Source organism: Pygocentrus nattereri, chromosome 13 (genome assembly GCF_015220715.1).
Source record: "Pygocentrus nattereri isolate fPygNat1 chromosome 13, fPygNat1.pri, whole genome shotgun sequence".
Taxonomy (NCBI): Eukaryota; Metazoa; Chordata; class Actinopteri; order Characiformes; family Serrasalmidae; genus Pygocentrus; species Pygocentrus nattereri.
In genome coordinates, this window is record NC_051223.1 from 28,401,068 (window position 1) to 28,419,105 (window position 18,038).

General features: G+C 38.7%; 1 protein-coding gene across 2 annotated transcripts; it reads right to left on the reverse strand.

Annotated features, from left to right (window-relative positions):
* Window positions 1-4,136: 4,136 nt before the first annotated feature.
* sncgb (synuclein, gamma b (breast cancer-specific protein 1)) lies at window positions 4,137-13,942 on the reverse strand. Of its 2 annotated transcripts, XM_017702899.2 has the most exons (6): window positions 13,472-13,942; window positions 9,411-9,452; window positions 9,111-9,238; window positions 8,374-8,391; window positions 6,881-6,925; window positions 4,137-5,600 (listed from the first exon to the last, which is right to left on the reverse strand). In XM_017702899.2, exons 1-6 carry the CDS (start codon window positions 13,590-13,592, stop codon window positions 5,592-5,594), a joined length of 363 nt encoding a protein of 120 aa, XP_017558388.2. In that variant the 5' UTR covers window positions 13,593-13,942; the 3' UTR covers window positions 4,137-5,591. The 2 variants fall into 2 exon arrangements, with proteins under 2 accessions (XP_017558388.2, XP_017558396.2); XM_017702907.2 differs by lacking the exon at window positions 8,374-8,391 and having other exon boundaries at window positions 13,472-13,938.
* Window positions 13,943-18,038: the final 4,096 nt, after the last annotated feature.

An 18,038-nucleotide genomic window follows, 5' to 3' on the forward strand; every position in this document is an offset into this window, starting at 1 on the left:
AGCCTTACCATTGCACCTATTTTTGGTTTGGCAAAAACATTACTACTTATGGTTTTGGGTTATATCTAAAACTCTGTTTTTATTTACCTTTATGTCATGGTAACACAGTCTGGAAAAGTGTTCTGAATAATAAGGATGATCACTTTTCATTTTTGCACCAAAATTGCCAAATCAATAAGGCCTGTAAACTATGGGTCAGGAAGACCACAGTCTTATGAACACAGGTATTTTTGGAACATTTTTTTGGACACCAGTTTGAAATTGTATGCGTGTCATGTTTAATATAAAATTTATTATGGTTTTATTTTGCCAAAATTCAGCATATAAATCACCTTGGGTTATCTTAATTTTGGTGAAAACACATCAGTTTGAAAATGTTTCCACATGGTATATCACATCAAATATATTGTTACATTTTCTTAAAATTGACAGCACTACATCACTACTTATCGATCTCAAATCTTTCCTTCATAACAAAGGTTTTTGACATGTAAATTCGTACTTGCTTAGGAATCACATACATTAAAACTGTCAGTCTGGATTTAGGCCTCAGCATAGTTCAGCGACAGCACTAATGCAAATAGTGAACAATCTCCAGAGGTGGACAAAGTACAGAAATCATGTACTTGAGTTAAAGTAGAGATACCCAAGGTAAAATATTACTCCAGTAAAAGAAGTCCTTACTCTAGACCTCAACTTCAGTAAAAGTACAAAAGTATTTGCCTTCAAATGTACTTAAGTATAAAGTAAAAGTACTAAAAGAGTAATTATGGCTCTGATGTCCTGTTATCATTTTTATAAAAAGACTTGCTTCATGAACTCATTTTAGGTGAAAATATTCCGGTATTTCTTGGTAAACCAGTCTTTTAATAGAATGTCGTTAGTGACACTGATGTCTATTAAAATGATCATAAGCACAAAACACTGAAGGTTTCCATCAGGGAGAACTGAGTGGCTCTGAAATCACTTTTACAAACAAGCAAAGTTTCAGTTTAAGATTACATTGTAAATTAGTTACAAGTTGAATAAAAACTTGCTTTAAACTCAGGAGCACAAATAAGTTTTCCTTTACTGTATTGATCTGTAGGTCTCTGTTCATAAACATAAACTAACCAATACTAATTTACTATAAAAATGAAAGTGTTTGTATGAATTCAGAAAAAAAGAAACATGCCAGCCACGACTGCATATGTGTACATATTTCTATATTGTGGTGTATTTAAACAAATTTAAGTTAGTTCATCATTTAGGTAGATGTATGTGCTCCCAAATTTTTACGCTGCTGTGCTGACGTTGAACCGTGTGCTGCACTAGGTCGGTATGACCAACAGGTCAAAACAAGCTCAGAACAAAGTGACCACTGTGCCCATTTTGGTGTTCTTGCTTTGTGCTTCTTTTGTTTTGACATGTTACATTTTTATACACACAGAAACCAAAAGGAGCGATAGATTTCTCAAATGTAGTGGGGTCAAAAGTAAGATATTAGACTTTGAAATGTGGTGGAGTGAAAGTAAAAAGTTGCCCAAAATGGAAATACTTAAGTAAAGTACAGAGACATGAAAAAAAACTACTTAAGTACAGTAACTAATTACATTTACTTAGTTACTGTCCACCACTGACAATCTCTGATTATAGGCGATATATTTCTGCTGGTTCTGTTTGATCTGAGAGCAGCATTGATATCATAGACTACACTGTTCTACTAGACTGTCTAGAGAACCTTACAGAAGTCACTGAAATAGCTCTTTCTTGGTTTTCTTGCCTTACCTGTCTGATTTTCTATCAGTTTGGGAATGTAAACATGGCGAATCACTTGTACATACAAAAGTAAAGTATGGTGTTTCACTCTTTTAAGGCCTCTATTATTCACATTAAATATGGTATCACTGAGTACTGTTACCAGTAAAAAGGGATCAACTTCGACTGCTATGCCGATGGCACATTTTTTTATGTATTATATATATATATATATATATATATATATATATATATCAACCAAATCTTGGGGAAAAAAATATAATAGAACAGCTAGTTGAAAGATGTTCATCCAAATTAAGTAAAAAAAAAAACACCAGGTGTTTTTGTGCCTAAATTCTTAAATATGTAAGACTATAGTCTTACCATCACATGTACTTTTGGACCATTTTCGAATTGTCTGTATTTTGATGAAAAACACTACAATCCAGAATCATTTTACATCCAAGTAAGCAAAATTAATTATCTGAATTGTGATTTAAAAACATTGACATCTGTTTAAAATGTGTTTATGTATGTCTCTACCTGGTATAAAATCTAAAATTCTTCTTGGAAACATAGGTTTAATAGGTATGTGCACTGGTAACCACTTAGGTTTATTTTCCTTCAAATCATGTGAAAATGTCATAGAACAGTCTGCTGAAGCAATTTTCACCCAAATTAAGTATGAACAAAAGGTGCAAGACTACAGTCTTTCCATTGTGTGACTTTTCTGACCGTTTTAGAGTTGTCTGAATTTTGACGAAAAACCCATAAATCAGTTTGGAAATGATTCACCAGTGTTTAAAACAATATTTTAGGAAATTTTCTTGAAAATAGTCTTTTACTGGTATGATATCATCATGACTACTTACTGTTCATGGTTCATATTTATAAAAAAAATATTTTCCTAAGCATGCTGAAACATTTTTCACTCAATATAAGCAAAAAACTCACCGGGTGTTTCTGTACTAAAATCCTAAAATACCAAAGACTATAGACTTACAGAAGCATCATGTGGTTTTTGGACTGTTTTTAAATGGCATCTATTTTGATGAACAACATTTCAATATGTTTGAAAATGGCACCACATCATATATAATAATTTCATTTAGATTTTTTAAGAATAAACTTTTGTTGGTATGGCAACACCATCACTACTTATTGGTTCATATTTCTAAAAATAAAGTTTCATTTTTCTGTAAACGCATGGGGGACCAGTCCAAAGAACTGACTAGAACAGTCCACAGAATAATTTTTCAGACAAATTATTTATCTACGTTTGTAGGTTAATATTTTGTTAAAACATTTTTTTTTCTTTCAAATAATTTGTAGCACAAATTCAAACTTAAATCAGATGTATAGTAGTGATCTGGAGGCCTCTTGGCATTATGGAAGCCTCAGGCTCCTCATTCTGCCTCAAATATATTGCAACTTCTACTTGACAACAAACTTTCACACGTACAGCCATACTGTGGCTGTTAATGGTCAGAAGTTCATTGTCTTGAAAATGCAGCCTTTTTTTTCTTTCAGAACAGAGTAAGACGGCATAGAACAGCCTAGTGAAGTGTTTCACCCCACATTAAGCATAAAATCACCTCAGATTTTTAAACAGTTTTAAATTTGCTTTAATTTTAATGGCAAAACACTTGAAAAAGTTTCCATATGATGTAGTTTACCATATATGTTGCAAACTCCTCTTGGAAATGGAATTTGAGAGAACAGTAAAATTGTTATTATCCACAACAATTGGTTTATGTTCCTGAAAGTGCAGATTTATTTTCTTTCAGATGATGAGAAAATGTCATTGGAGAATTTGCTGAAGCGCTTTTCATCCATACTAAGCATTAAAATCACCTTGGATTTTGCATGGCACGTTTCTCCAACATAATATGTAAGACTTTAGCCTGCATGTGCATTTTATGTACCTTGACTTTCGTTTTCCTATGATTTTTTTAACAGCATGTTTCATCGAAATGGTGCAAAATTGTGTGCAACAAGCTGTGAAATACGTTTTCTCTCATTTTAATGGTTATCAGAAGTGTTACCCAATCAGCCGTGACTTGTATATAAACCTTGCAGTATTGAAAAGGCAGCGCACACAACAGATTCTAATGAGGCCCTCTGCGAATGCAGCTGCTGCAACTTGATGTACACAACAAACACATTACATGATGTATTATGAAGTATTAAACATGCATTGAAACCCATTTAATCAGCCTCGAAGATTCTATAAAAAAAGGATGCCAAGACTGGCCTTCTGAGCTGCCGTAGTGGCAGAGTATTCAGTGCACCACCATTTCCACTCAAATAAATATTTGTTACGTTTTGTCAGCCCTGCTGTTCTGAAATAAGAATGTGAACTCTTAAACACAAGAAATAAAACATTTAATACATTTAGGTAGATTTCAACAAAACTTTATTTCATTTTTACTGTTTATAAAACCAGCTTTTCTGCTTTGATGCCAACTTAATTGGTTTGGGGGCACATCTGTGTATCTGCTTGTGGTTGTACTTATGTGTTTGCATGTATGTGTGTATCTTAGGCAATGAAAGTGTGAGTAGAACTTCTGAATTCGTATGTGTGTTCGTATATGTCCGAGAAATGTGTGTGTGTGTGTAATTGTGAGTATGCTGGAGTGCTGATAAGGCAACATGCAGTCTTCAATTCCCAGTGGCTTCAGAGTGAAGGGTGGGGTGGGACACGGCAGAGTGAAAGGTTGAAGAAGGGGATTCAGTTGAAGTGTGAGGCGAATTAACAGGTCAATAGATGGTTAGGACATTCTTTGTATTGGCAAATATCAGCACTTCTTCACATTCTATGAGTAAAACACAGTGCTAGAAACTCATCTGCAAATTGCTACAGAACGAACCATTGCCACACACTGCAATGGTAGGGCTATTGCTTAATGTTGCAGGCATTATAAATCTCTGTTATGCTGGCACACCAAATGCACGACATGCATTGCAACAAAAATAAAGACAACAGAACGGGATAATTTCCCTCTTTAACCAGCTCTGTTTTTGTCTACTTCAGACACAAATAGAAGAAACCATCGAAGATATTGCTTCTTTTGAAAAAATGACCCTTGTTGATCAACTTTTGCCTCATCATAACTGTACAAGGACAAGCAAAAGAATCAGTGCAAGACTGACTGGATAGGTTTATCTTTTCTTTACCAGGAGATATGTATACAGTGTGAACTTAAAGAATTCTCTGAACACGTCACTCTAAGTCTGTTAGTGATAAAGAACACAGTAATTCCAGTTCTGTCACTCATTCTAGGCTAAAGGAATGTAATATATCTGAGGGTACACACACCTCATTACTGCACACTGCAACATCAAAGACAACAATGTTCAAATAAGGAGGTGGCCCAACACTCGTCGCCACCTGTCCTAATGGAATGAAATGTATTGACAGGTATCTTCCATCCTTGGTCCAAGCCACAGTCTCAAACTTCTTCTGTCTCTTCTTTGTTCAGTGTAACGTGTGTGTGTGTGGTGTGTGTGTGTGTGTGTGTGTGTGTGTGTGTGTGTGTGTGTGTGTGTGTGTGTGTGTTTGTTCAGTGTAATGTGTGTGTTTGTGTGTGTGTGTGTGTACTGACGTGTTTTAGTGAAGAGGCTGGGGTGACAACACTAGGACAGCAGCATGATGACACCAACACTGGAGCAGTGGGGAGAGGGGAGCGCTAGACACAAAGCAAACAACACGGGCATGAAGGCCTGGGAAAGTCTGTTTCTGTTTTGGTTGTTCCATACTGTCACAAAAATATCTGAAGTGTGGCGTGAGGCAATAGGAGCGGGGTCTCTGAGGGAGGACAGTCTGAGGATGGAGAGAGGTTCCAGGCTCCGGCCTAATAGCCCTGTTTGAAAGACATGGAAGAGTTATTACTATTAAATTATATATGTATATATATATATATATATATATATATATATATATATATATATATATATATATTTATATATGTATATGTATATGTATATATATATATACATATACATATATATAGGGAGCACTCATAGGACATCTTTGACATGACTTTATAATTTCAAGTGCATTCAGAGGTCTGGTCCATTCTTGACCTTCATAACTGTTGTGTTTCTATGAATTGAAAGGTTTTTTGGTTGAGCACCACAGCCATTGTTTGGTTTCTTCTTAGTTGATTGTGCATTCAGTTTTCTGGTCCTAAATGCAGTCGATCACCCAAAACATGTTTTGTGTCCAAAGTTTGCTTGTGGCTAATGTAGTATCACTGTTGTAAAATATAAAAATAAAAATAAAACCCCTGGACACTTCATCAGTCTAATTTTAATAAATTCAGTGGCCAGGTAACTGTGCTCATGATCCAGTCAAAGAGAAGACAGAAGATGTCAGATCAGTTGTAGAACCTAATCGTCTCACTTGTCAGGTTGCAGCGCTACCTATTGGCTAAACATGTCACTGGCAGGGCACCTTTCCCAAACAATGGTCTCACACTTGAAGGTAATCTGAACTAATTAAACCCATTCTTTGTATACAAATGGTTTGACTGGATATAAGGAAGCAGTTTAAACTTCATATGAAATACTAACATATGAAAATGCTTGGGTCCCTGGACCTTTTATGCCCTGGAATGGAATGAATGACCCAAAAACCAAGACAAATCCAGGAAAATCGTGAATAGGTTAATGTAGCTTACAAGTAATGGAAGCTTACATTTCACCAATTAACATCACACAAATCTTAAATCGCTTCAAAGAACCTTATCTAATACATTGTCCATGAATGTGAAAAAACATTTCACCATGTATAGAACCCAATGAAATGGTTCTATATATAATTCATAGTTCTGAATAGAACCATTGCCTTTATTAAAAAACCCTTTGAGAACCATCTTTTTTTTTCTTCTTTGTAGGTAATAGAAACATGTCATCCATAATTTGTCTACTTTAATAGATTGCAGTATGTCATGCATTGTCAGAAACCACAACCCAGATGTGGTTTCATGCAAGTGTCTAATAATTTGCTAGTTGTTAGGGTGTAAACCTCCTTTATATGTTAGCTACGTTGACCTCATGTCTTGGCTGATTAACTGAAATCAATAGAAAATTGCAAGCAAAAGCAAAATTATTAATTTGCAGAAAAATGGCCAAATCCTACCTGCCCACCATCTCCACCCTCCATGCCGCCGTGGGAGAAGTCAGCCTGAGGAGACACATACGCATACATACACATGAGTTACAGTGTGCAGGCAGTAGCCACAGAAACAGCTGTACCTCAGTTGACTCTTGCTACCCTGCTAAACATCAGCACAACCCGAAGCTGCATTGACACATGCACTGATGCAGCAGAGCAATGGCATTCTGCCTGAGCAGGGAAGATGTCCTCTGGACTTAGATGCAATTTTATGACTTAATGGAGGATTAATTATGGTTGGCAGTGGTCAGGGTCAGCTCTCCCTATGTTCAGAACAGATATGTAGTAGTACACTACCAGATCATGCATAATATTGTGTTGAATGCTACACAAATAAAAAGTCAAGCTAAGGGATGCTGTATGACTGTAAATGCTCTGCACTGCTGAACATCTAAATTTTTCCCTTATAATTCTCTCTCTCTCTCTCTCTCTCTCTCTTTCTCTCTCTCTCACTCACTCTCAGTCTCACTCTCACTCTCTAACTCTCTCACTCTCTGTCTCTGCAGTGCAGTTAGCTTCTGCTGAGTCACTGGAGGGGAGGGGCCAGGGACGGTGCAGACTCTCCCTCCCTCTTCCTTTTTCACTCGTCTGCATCTCTGTCTATATTCCTATTCCTTCTTCTCTGCCCCTTTTAATTTTGATATTTATAGTGACATAAAATGTTATTGAGAAGGAGAAGTTAGAATAGGTGCAGTAATGAAGATAAAATGGTCAGACTCTAATGTGATGGAAAGTAATATTAAGCTCTTTCTAATTCAGTTGGCCTTTAACAGGCTTTCAAACCTCTTCATTTCAGTACAGTACCTTACAATCTAGGCACGCATGCATCTGTTATATAAAGTGCAGAGAGTCAGCACGGCCAACATTCACACATGCTCTATCTCCAGATAGTAATAAATGAGAAGAACATCTGTTATTATTTGGAAAAACCATCAAGATCCTTAAAGAATTGGAGGAGAATTTGAGAATCATTAGGGCAGGAAAACGTTCCTTCTCTGTGCACCCATTCCACTGTTTTGAAGCCCTGAGCATCAGCACAGTTCATTTGATCTTCGCTATTCGCTTTGACAGAAGCACAGGCAAAATATTTTTAAACATGTTATGAAGCATGAATAGCAGTTCAAAAGGTTGGTAAAATGGTAAGCATGAATTAGTATGGCTGTATATTTCAGCATTAGTTACTTAAAGCCATTACGCATGCATGAGCCAGAATTATTTAGTAGCTGAGCATTATGGTTGATATCTTATTTTGTACAAAAAAAAGCACAATAAAGAGCCCATTAAAATGAACTTGATCTATGTAAAACATATACATTCACCCTATCTGCACGAGCCCATACTATACCCTTCTATGATTATGACTGGGTTCTTATACACTGCGTGGCAGCGTTTTACATGCTAGGCATTCAGAGACCATACACTTATTCCTCCCCACCCAAACCCATCTCTTTAGGCACCTCATATACAGACTCGTCCTGTTAGCAGCACAGTAGTAAAGTCATGGAAAGACAGACAGAACAGGTTAGACACACAAAACTTCATCTATAAGCCTGAAGGCAAACAATGAATGAGAGGATGAATGAATGAAACTAGTTTATGAGCTTCAAAGAATTGTGAGAAAATGCCAAGATGACTACTCACTTTCAGCCATGGGCCACCATTTATAACCATTTATGGATTTCAAACTAGTCTGAACCTCTTGACAGGTAATACTAACATCCAAAGGTGATTAGGTTGAGGAGACTGCAGAGAGCTGATTCATTTAGGCCAGTGGTTCTCAATTTTGGTCCTGGAGTATATTTTGGTGTATTCTCTGCTCTGACACCTAATTGCCCCGCCCTTCTTGAAGGGCATGCAGGAAAAACTGGTAAATGTGCAGGGCCAGGTTTGAGAAGCACGACTTTAAATAGAATTACAAGCTCTGTTTGAAGTAGACACATCAACAGGGAAGGCAATGGAATCCATTTTAAGAAAGGGTGACATCTGCTGGCGGGGATAAGAAAAGCACCTTGGTTAAGCCTTTAATTGGGTAGTTGTGCGTGGGCCCACACTTCAACCTCTCATACATGCTTAACATATATTAGTTTCATAGTAGTTCTTGAATATTTATAGAAGTTACAGAGTAATAAAGTTTCAGGGCCAATGGCTGAATAATAATCTGTAGTTTAAAGTATTAAGGAATTTGAGCACTTACCGGATTGACCAGGCCAGTTGATGCAGCCACGTTCTCTACTCCCTCCACCGTCTTCTGGCCCATGTCATTAGCACTTGCCACTGCTGTATCACCCACTATGTTTGCCTGATCTGTGGTCCTGTTCGCCACTGTAATAGACAAGAGGATGTTTCATTACCTCTCATTCTTATGAGAACCCTATTAGAAAAAAACAGCATACGCCAGCATGGCTAGTCACAACAAAACCAGCATATGTTGTGATTTAGATGCTGGTATGCTTGATAAAAATTTGAATTTTGTGGCAGTTTTTTTTTCCCTTACCTGTGTTGACGCCTGATACAACTCCCTCCATTGTCTTATTGCCTGTAACATCAAAGAAAACAAATATAGTCTCAGTCTTTTTCATGTAATCCTGAAAAGCGGTGCACTCTGTGGAACCCTGAGGTAAATTCAATAGCACTGTAATATCCTTGTTCTATTTGTGGTAAATACCTTCAGCTCTTTAAATGGATTTATATAGAGGCCTACATAAAATGAGCTACCAGATAGGACTGTTTTGACTGTGTCAGATTACTCCTGCAGTGTTGTGGTGGGAGAGATAACAATCTAATATCACAACATTCATTGACAAACACAACAGTATTCTTCATGCTGCTGACACTGCACGCCACTCACGCAGTTTGATTTCACTTAATAGATGCTTTACCACTTGTCATGTTTATCCAGTGGCAATGGCTAAAATAAATAGACACTTAATAGCACTGATGTGCTGCTCTTTTCCTCACTGTCCCTGGACCTGTTTTTAGATGCTTGCCTGCTGATTAAATGGTAGTTATATAACCAGCTGTAGTGAGCACGAAAAAGAGGGAGTGAGGAGAGAGGATGAGAGGGAGGGGGAAGAGTGAGCGAGAGAGAGAGAGGGGTGAAATGAGAAAAATGAGATAAAATGGAGAGATAGAGAACTGCCTAAAGGGAGGATATACTACCAAATCCAGATCCAGTAAGATTAGGTAATGGCATAGTAAGCCGTCTAACTATACTATGTGTTTATGTACAGTGGAGTTGTATGTGACCTTAAAAGAGTGTGTTTTGGGAATGAAAATGTTTCTGCTCTGAGGTTTGTTGCTGGCTTTTTCCTTTTTAAAAATAAGCTTTATTGAGAAGCCAGAGTATTAAATTCAACAATATGAATCAATATAACACTCAAATAAAAAATACATTATAAATGACGATGATTCAAAATTTGCATGAGCGCATTGGTCAGTCTATTGGCAAGGATGAGTACTTTATATGCATTGCATGTACCTAGCGTCTCATTATGAGACTATAATAGCATAATAAGATTTTTCAACCTATCTTTAAACTTACTTCATAACATCACTTTACATTGGAAAAAATGATCATATTATCATATTGTTGGTCTTATAGTGAGAAATATAATATGTATTGTCTACATTTAAGATGACAAGATATATTTTTCTGTCTCCATCTCTACGTCTCTCTCTCAGTGGCATCCACGTGACTTGGCCTGGCCGAGTGGGGCTGCGTGACTAGCGTCTGCTTGTCTGCATCTTCTGCACTTTCTATTCTTGCTCTCTCTCTCTTTATGACTGCAGCAGACTCATCCCAGCTAGCACAAAGCCAAGAATGCCTGGCAAATTTTGACACCTCTTATGCAACAGCCCATATGGGACTGCATTCTGTAAGTAAGTTTGTTCTTGCTTTCCATATGTCTGAGAATTAAATAGGCCAAGATGCAGCTGTTTAATAATAAAGCGCTGTGCCATTTGCACTGGGCTGTGCCAGAGGCTCTGACGTCATATCACCCTGTTCAGAGACGTCCTCCTACTGAAGCAGTGCTGGTGTCTGCAGAGCTATAAATTTTAATCTTTAAGCACCCTCAAACTGCCCTACCTCAATGCTAACTCACACATCATCCAGGAAACCAACTACATAGGGTGGCATTGTAGCACAGCAAGAAGGGCCTGGGTTTGAATCCCCAGCTGAACGATTCAGGTCCTTTCTATGTGGAGTTTGCACCCCTGTGTCTGCACGGTGGGTGTCTTCCCATGCCTTTAGGTGTGAATGTGTGTGTTTGCCCTGTGATGGACTGGAGACCTATCCACTGTGTTTGATGCCCGCCAGTGAGCACTGGAAGAGGCTCCAGCATCCCTGCAACCCAGGAGGATAAACAGCATCATGATGAATGAATGAACTAAGTATATATGTAACCAGTATGTATACCAGTAAGTTTATCCTATTTATTTTTTGTCATTTCAAGTAAGAAAAGATCATTTGCATCAGAATTAGCTACTAGCTCATTTTAATCTTGGCAGACATAAAATAAATACAAACGCACAATCAATACAATACAGCAGCTAACAGTACTCACACTGGCTACTCTGTAGTGTAGCAGAAAGGAGCAATTCTGCTTCTGCAACAGCCAAACTGTGTAATGGCTTCATGCTCTGTTGCCCAATCTCCCATATGGGAGCACTCTGAAGCCTGCTGATACCTCTCCACAAGCGTAAGAACAGAAATACACAAGCGCAACCTTTAAAGAGATGACCTTGATCAGAGGAGTGGTGCAGTGTGGGAAAGGAAGCAGAACATGCAGTCCTCTGCTGCAGCATTGGGTGGTGAGAGACAATACAGGCTGGTGAGCAGGTTAGATTGGATTAGCTCTGCTCGTTATGGTGGGGTCATAGATGAGAATATTACATCATAGATTTAGAGCTGATCATCTACACTGGTAAAAGTGATGCATTGCATTTACTGGATTCAAATGTGTGCATTATCTTCACATGAACAAAGGAAACTGAAAGACAATAGCTGTGTTAATTTAGTATATCATCACTGCCTTTTAAAACCATATTCTTCATTTCTACATTTCGTACGAGAAAAGCAATGAATGGACCAGTGGAATTGGTCCAAAATAACTTGGAATAAAATTGTGTTACTTTACTTACATTGAAAGCTAGGAAGGCTCTTTCCCCCTCTCCTTTTTTTTGTACAGCAATGATACCATATCAGTAATGACTCACACATTTGAGGTTAGGAAATTCAATCTATCTCTGTTTCTCAATGTGCAGTTACATGAAGCTTACTATGTGTTTTGCATGGGGGGCATCAGTTCAATCTGTAATGAGATTTGTTAATCATTGTAGCAGCAAAGGAACCTTAATGAAGGTGCAGATGTCCTTGACATCACTCTTCTGCTCTGTTTTCATGAAATTTTCTCTTCTTTGTACTTTTTTTTCTCTTCCATCTGTTCATTGCTGTGCTGATGAGTATGTGTCCACAGTCACAGGCCTGCAAGCCTATGACATAACACGCAGTACAGCACCTCGCATTCAAACAGTCTCTAGATCTCTCTCTCTCTCTCTCTCTCTTTCTCTCTCTCTCTCTCTCTCTCTCTCAGTGGTGGAGAAAGGGGTGGGGGAAATTCGTCATCTTGCACAAGCAAGCAAATCCTGCCGCAACAGCACACACATACACGTGGTGGTGACGTTGGGGACGGGGTGAGGGGGGCGGTGCAGAGAGTGATGATTGCTGCAGTGCTCAGCTGATCCTTACTTGTCAACTCACCCCCCTTCACCCTCCCTTTCACACTCGAGCTGCACTGCACAGAGCAATAATAAAAAGCATCTTATAGCCTTACAATTCATGACTAATTGAAACACGATACACATTTCTTTCATTTCTCTGATTTCAATATGTTCATCCTAGCGTATATTATCACTGATTGCCAACGTAGAGCAAATGAATGTTTTTCAAGTGTTTTTAACCTTTGTCTTGGTGCAGTCACTGCATAGCTACTCTTTCTCTATTATATTTAACACTTTCATATGTCCAGTATTGATAGCCATCTTGAGTGATGACGAAAAAGAAACAAGCAACCCTGCACTTAAGCAGGTGAATTTTATCATTTAAAAATGTATGTTTGGGTAGCACAAGCCATGCTGCACTATAAATGCATTTCTTAAATTGTGACTTTACCTATTTGTTTCTGAGACTCCATCCTTCTCTTTTTACAACTCCCTCACTCCATCTCTCCCTACCACACCCCTGTACTGTCTCTGCAGCACAGCCACCTAACCTACATTTTCCTACCAGCCTGCAACTAAAAATATGCAATATACAAATTTGCTTCATCAGTGTCCCCAGCTGGGACCCCTGTCTTACACACACATGCACATGTGCATTGGAAATATAAAGCCATCAATCACATCAGCTCCATAGGCAGTCTCTCTTTTTTTTTCTTTTCTTCACATAATCAATCGATTATTGCTGCTGTCTGCATTGCAATGCATTATCCTGCAATGGGACATTTTACTGTCCCAGAACAGAACCCACCCCACACTACTCATTTCAACACTTACCCACATACATGACCCCCTCTTTGGTCTTCAGAGCTGCCTCCTCCACCCCAGCCTTGGTCTTTTCAGCAGCGGCCACCACTCCCTCCTTGGCCATGGAAAATCCCTTCATTAGTACATCCATCCTGGATGCTGCGTGCGGAGCAGATGCTGGACACTGGTCAGGCCTGATGAAGCAGACAGAGTGTGGAGGGTTCTCTTTGTGAATATGTGTTTGTGTGTGTGTGTGTGTGTGTCTGTGTGTGTGTATAGTTGCGTGTGTGCGTAAGTGTGTAAATAGTGAGGGAGGATGAGAATGAGAGAGAGGGGATAACGCAGGCAGGCAGAAAGACTCTGAGGCACCTTTGATGAACAGAATAGACTGAGTGGACTGAGCGTGCGAGAAAAAGAGTGAGTGAGTGAGTGAGAGAGAGAGAGAGAGAGAGAGAGAGAAGCAGCTGCAGCAGGACAGGATGCAGTGAGACAGAACCTGCTGGATGCTGCATCGCATTTAAGTCGTGTACACACACACAAGCACACACCCTCCCTTCTCCCCCAACCCACTCATTCTCAGCCTCACACACACACACTCAGCAGTGCCACAAGGGCTCATTATATATTTAATGCATAATTGATTGGAGCTTTAAGAGCTCAGTTTTTCATCACTGCCATTGTCACTCAGAACAATAAAAGGAAAACTAACTAAATAGATAAAAACGAATAGATTAATTTGTCAGTGTTGCTGCTTGTTGCATTTGTGCTTAATGTACTATAAGCAGACAATAAGAATGTCTCTCTAGCAGCTGTAAAATATCCCCCTTTACACACTGCACAGTGCTTAACATAATGAACCTATGACATATTTCATCCAGTCTCTATTAATATTCTACTGAGCTTTCCTATAAATTTTTAATGCTTGTGAAACTCAAGATTATTTATAAACACAATATTAATTAGTTCTAAATATCCAGGATGATAAAATGCAGCCATGTCCTAAAGCACAGGATCACAAAGCTAGTGGGAAAAAAAAGCTGAATCACTCCCTCTTTCCTCAGAAAAGGATATGACTACACAGCAAGAATCCTTATCCAGTGTGTGTGCAAATTTCTGGCTGTGAACTGCAAAATGCCCACCCCCTTGGCCACACCTGGTTGGTTCAGTGCTGGTGGGTTGATGGTTTTGACAGAAGCTGAAGCAGGGGAGGTTTTCAAAGCCTGGAAGGAGGAATGATTTTTGACACAAATAGGATCTCTTTCACACTTTAGTCTCTTCTACAGGTCATTTAATGCATTGGTTTTTACCTTTTGATGATAGCTTGTTTCAGTGCTTTAAATGTTTGGAGTATAAACTGGCTTAATACGCAGGGCAAGCAAGATTACTCATTGTTCAAAGTCCTCTAAATGATATATTTCTTTGTCAAGTCATGCAGAAGGTGAGGTTCATGCTTCATTTTTGATCAGCTTTCTTCCTGTCACAGAATGAGGCTTCGATTGGAAAAAGGTAATAGATTGGAAAAAATTGGTTACGCCCAGGTTCACAGCATTATATAATATGTCGTCTCAGTCTGTGAGGTATATGAACAGTCTGATATTTATTGTATGTATTTCCTTGCACATGTTTTTTATCAGTTGAATGAGAAATAAGCTTTTTGCAAGCAATTGCTTTCTCCACATACTGTGACAACAGAGAGACTCTCAAAGCAAACTATAGGTGCTAGATTGACCATTCCTTATGTAACTGGTTCTTTGCATGTTGTATACATATTTAAAAAGATGGTTCTTCAAGGGATATTTAGTAAAATAAATGTTATAAAAAGGCTATATAGAACCATTAATACTCAAAGAACCTTTTGCATTTTTGTTGCATCATCAAATCATTCTTCAGATTGATGGAGAATGTGCTATAGATGGTTCTATATAGACAATGGTTGTGGTTGGTCATTTTGCAAGTCTATCCAATTCCCCTTTCCTGACACTGTAAGCATTTCCTACTGTCAGCAACAAAACCCACTACACTTTTTAACAACAGTCAGAAGTCTGGCCTGTTGAATTGATCATATTAGCTTTTAGCTACACTTTGCTTGCCTGTTGTGTCTACACCTGGCTGCAAAACAAACTTCCCTTTCAGTGGCAATAAAGGTACTGAACTGAACTGAACAGACACAATGCTTTGATTCCAGAGGACCAGCTGTGCAGAATTAGTCACCAAACATTATTCTTACCAGCAGGATGAGTGTAACTTTATGTCAAACACACCATGAAACACATACAAGCCATGAGGCATGTTTGCACCACCTGCTGAAACTAAAACATCCTTCTACAGTAGCAGACAGAATGTCATGGAGGGAACACAGACACCCTCTCTAACTGACTATGGCATTGTGTGTGTGTGTGTGTGTGTGTGTGTGTGTGTGTGTGTGTGTGTGTGTGTGTGTGTGTGTGTGTGTGTGTGTGTGTGTGTGTGTGTGTGTGTGTTTTGGTGGGGGTGGAGTTAAGGCTCAGTACACTGCCTGTACGCTTTGATGCTGCACATCCTAACTGGGCTCACGTTACATAAGTGACAGCAGAACATAAGCTTCTGAAGCTGCTGAACCTATGTCTGAAGTTAAGCCTCGATTTCTGGGTGACAATATTTCCTCCATGAACAGAATCGTGGCTATGAGATCAGCTTTTAGTATTTGGTGAAAATAGTTCAAATACAACCCAGTCACTGTCTTCTAGCCAAGCAAATAATGTGAAAACATGCTTTACCACTCAAAAATCTGGAACCACTGCTTAAAATCTTGGAATAAATATTTTTAATCATAAAATCAGCTTTGTTACTGATATTATGTAAATTATTTTAAAGTATGACATGACTCTGATATGATAGTTCTGTGCAGCTGTCCAGGATGTCCAGGATCTGCTGGTGGCTTCAAATTTTTATTACACACTTATCATATCCTGAGATTCTGAGGGGTTATAGGTTTCTAATCATGGAAGATTTGTGTAGAATAATGAATAGACCTGTAGTTGGTTGTAAAATTGCACACAAATAATCAATTATTGTTTCCAAAATAGCTGAAATGTGTGACAAATACCTTTGGTGTCTAGTTTGTAATATTTAAATCTAAGCTGCGTAAGCAATTTTTCTTTACAAGGGTTCCTTTATGGGTTCCTTAGAGTAGATAACTGTTTTATATAGAGCCATGACAACTTAAACTACTTGAAGACTTGAATAGTTCTTTGGTTAAGAGGTTGTTCTTTGTGATGAGACGCTCTTGAGTATGATTTGAGTAAGGTATAGAATCTTAAAAATGAACCCTTTCGAGTGCTCTTCCAGTTATTTTTGGGAAGAGTGTACTAAATATGAATATTTTAAAATTATGTTTTCAGAATTCTGAATGGTGGCGAAAGGAGGTGGAGAAGGATTTACTGGCTTTGTTCACAGGAACTAAATTCAGAGGTCAGCGCAGCTGGGACTTGTCATGGCTAACAAACAGATGAATAGTGTTACTGTTTAACTGTTCAAGCACAATATCAAAACCAGCACAATACTTTCCTCTGAACAGTTACCATACATACACACACACACACACATTTTCTAAGCTGCTTCTCCCTCAGGGTCGTGGGGGGTGTTGGGGGAGTGCTGGAGCCCATCCCAGCAGTGTTCTACCATACAGGTATAAGAAAATGTTCTTCACAAATATCACTTATAGGGAAAAAGTGCATGAAATGACTTAAAGACAGTCTATTCTCTTCATGTGGCCATGATTAGGAGATTCTTTCCACATCAGTTTGACCATCTGCATCAGTGCGATGACCATTAAGATACTGCACTGGGCACGAATCCCCGGGATATTAGATAAAAACAACTGAAAGTGTGTCATCCTCCAAGAGCACATGATGTGATAGTTCTGAAATGTGTGGTATTCTCTCTTCAATGAGTGTCCACTCACAGTGCAGACACTTAATACAGACAGGAAGTTCTCCATCAGTGTGCAGGAAGCCAAGCTGTGCTGAGAGTGCTGGGCTCTGGGCATCTGGGACAGCACTGCATGTTTGTTATCACAGCTGAGCTGCACACGATAGAAGCGGACAGACTGACACAGAGGCTCTGAGGACCACCAGGCCACTGCAGCCTACAGAGGCCAGCTTCTCCTGGGGTTTATCCACACAATAGACTCCTTTTCCCTGAGCTAGTCCCTACTCCAAACAGTCCAATCTCAGCCACAACCTCTTCGTTGGTGGGATGTTTGCTCTTCAGCCTGAGAAAGAGCAGCTGAGGTCTGGTGCATCGATGAATGAGTCTGGGGGCCGAAACGGGGTCAGCATTGAGAACAAGGCCTCCTGTGTGAATGGGCACACCCAAATATTATTGGGGGCACATATGCAAAAGTAGACTTCACTCATGGCCAATATTCACTGGTGTTGTGGTGGATACTTTTAGTTTCACTATTAAACTACATAATGTGAAACATATAACAGTACATTAATGGTAACAATGTTCTGTGTCTGCCATGTTTATAAGTAACTATGAAAATGTCAATTCATTAACATGACATTTATGAATGTTAATAAAACAATGTATTATTACTGTATTAATACCATAA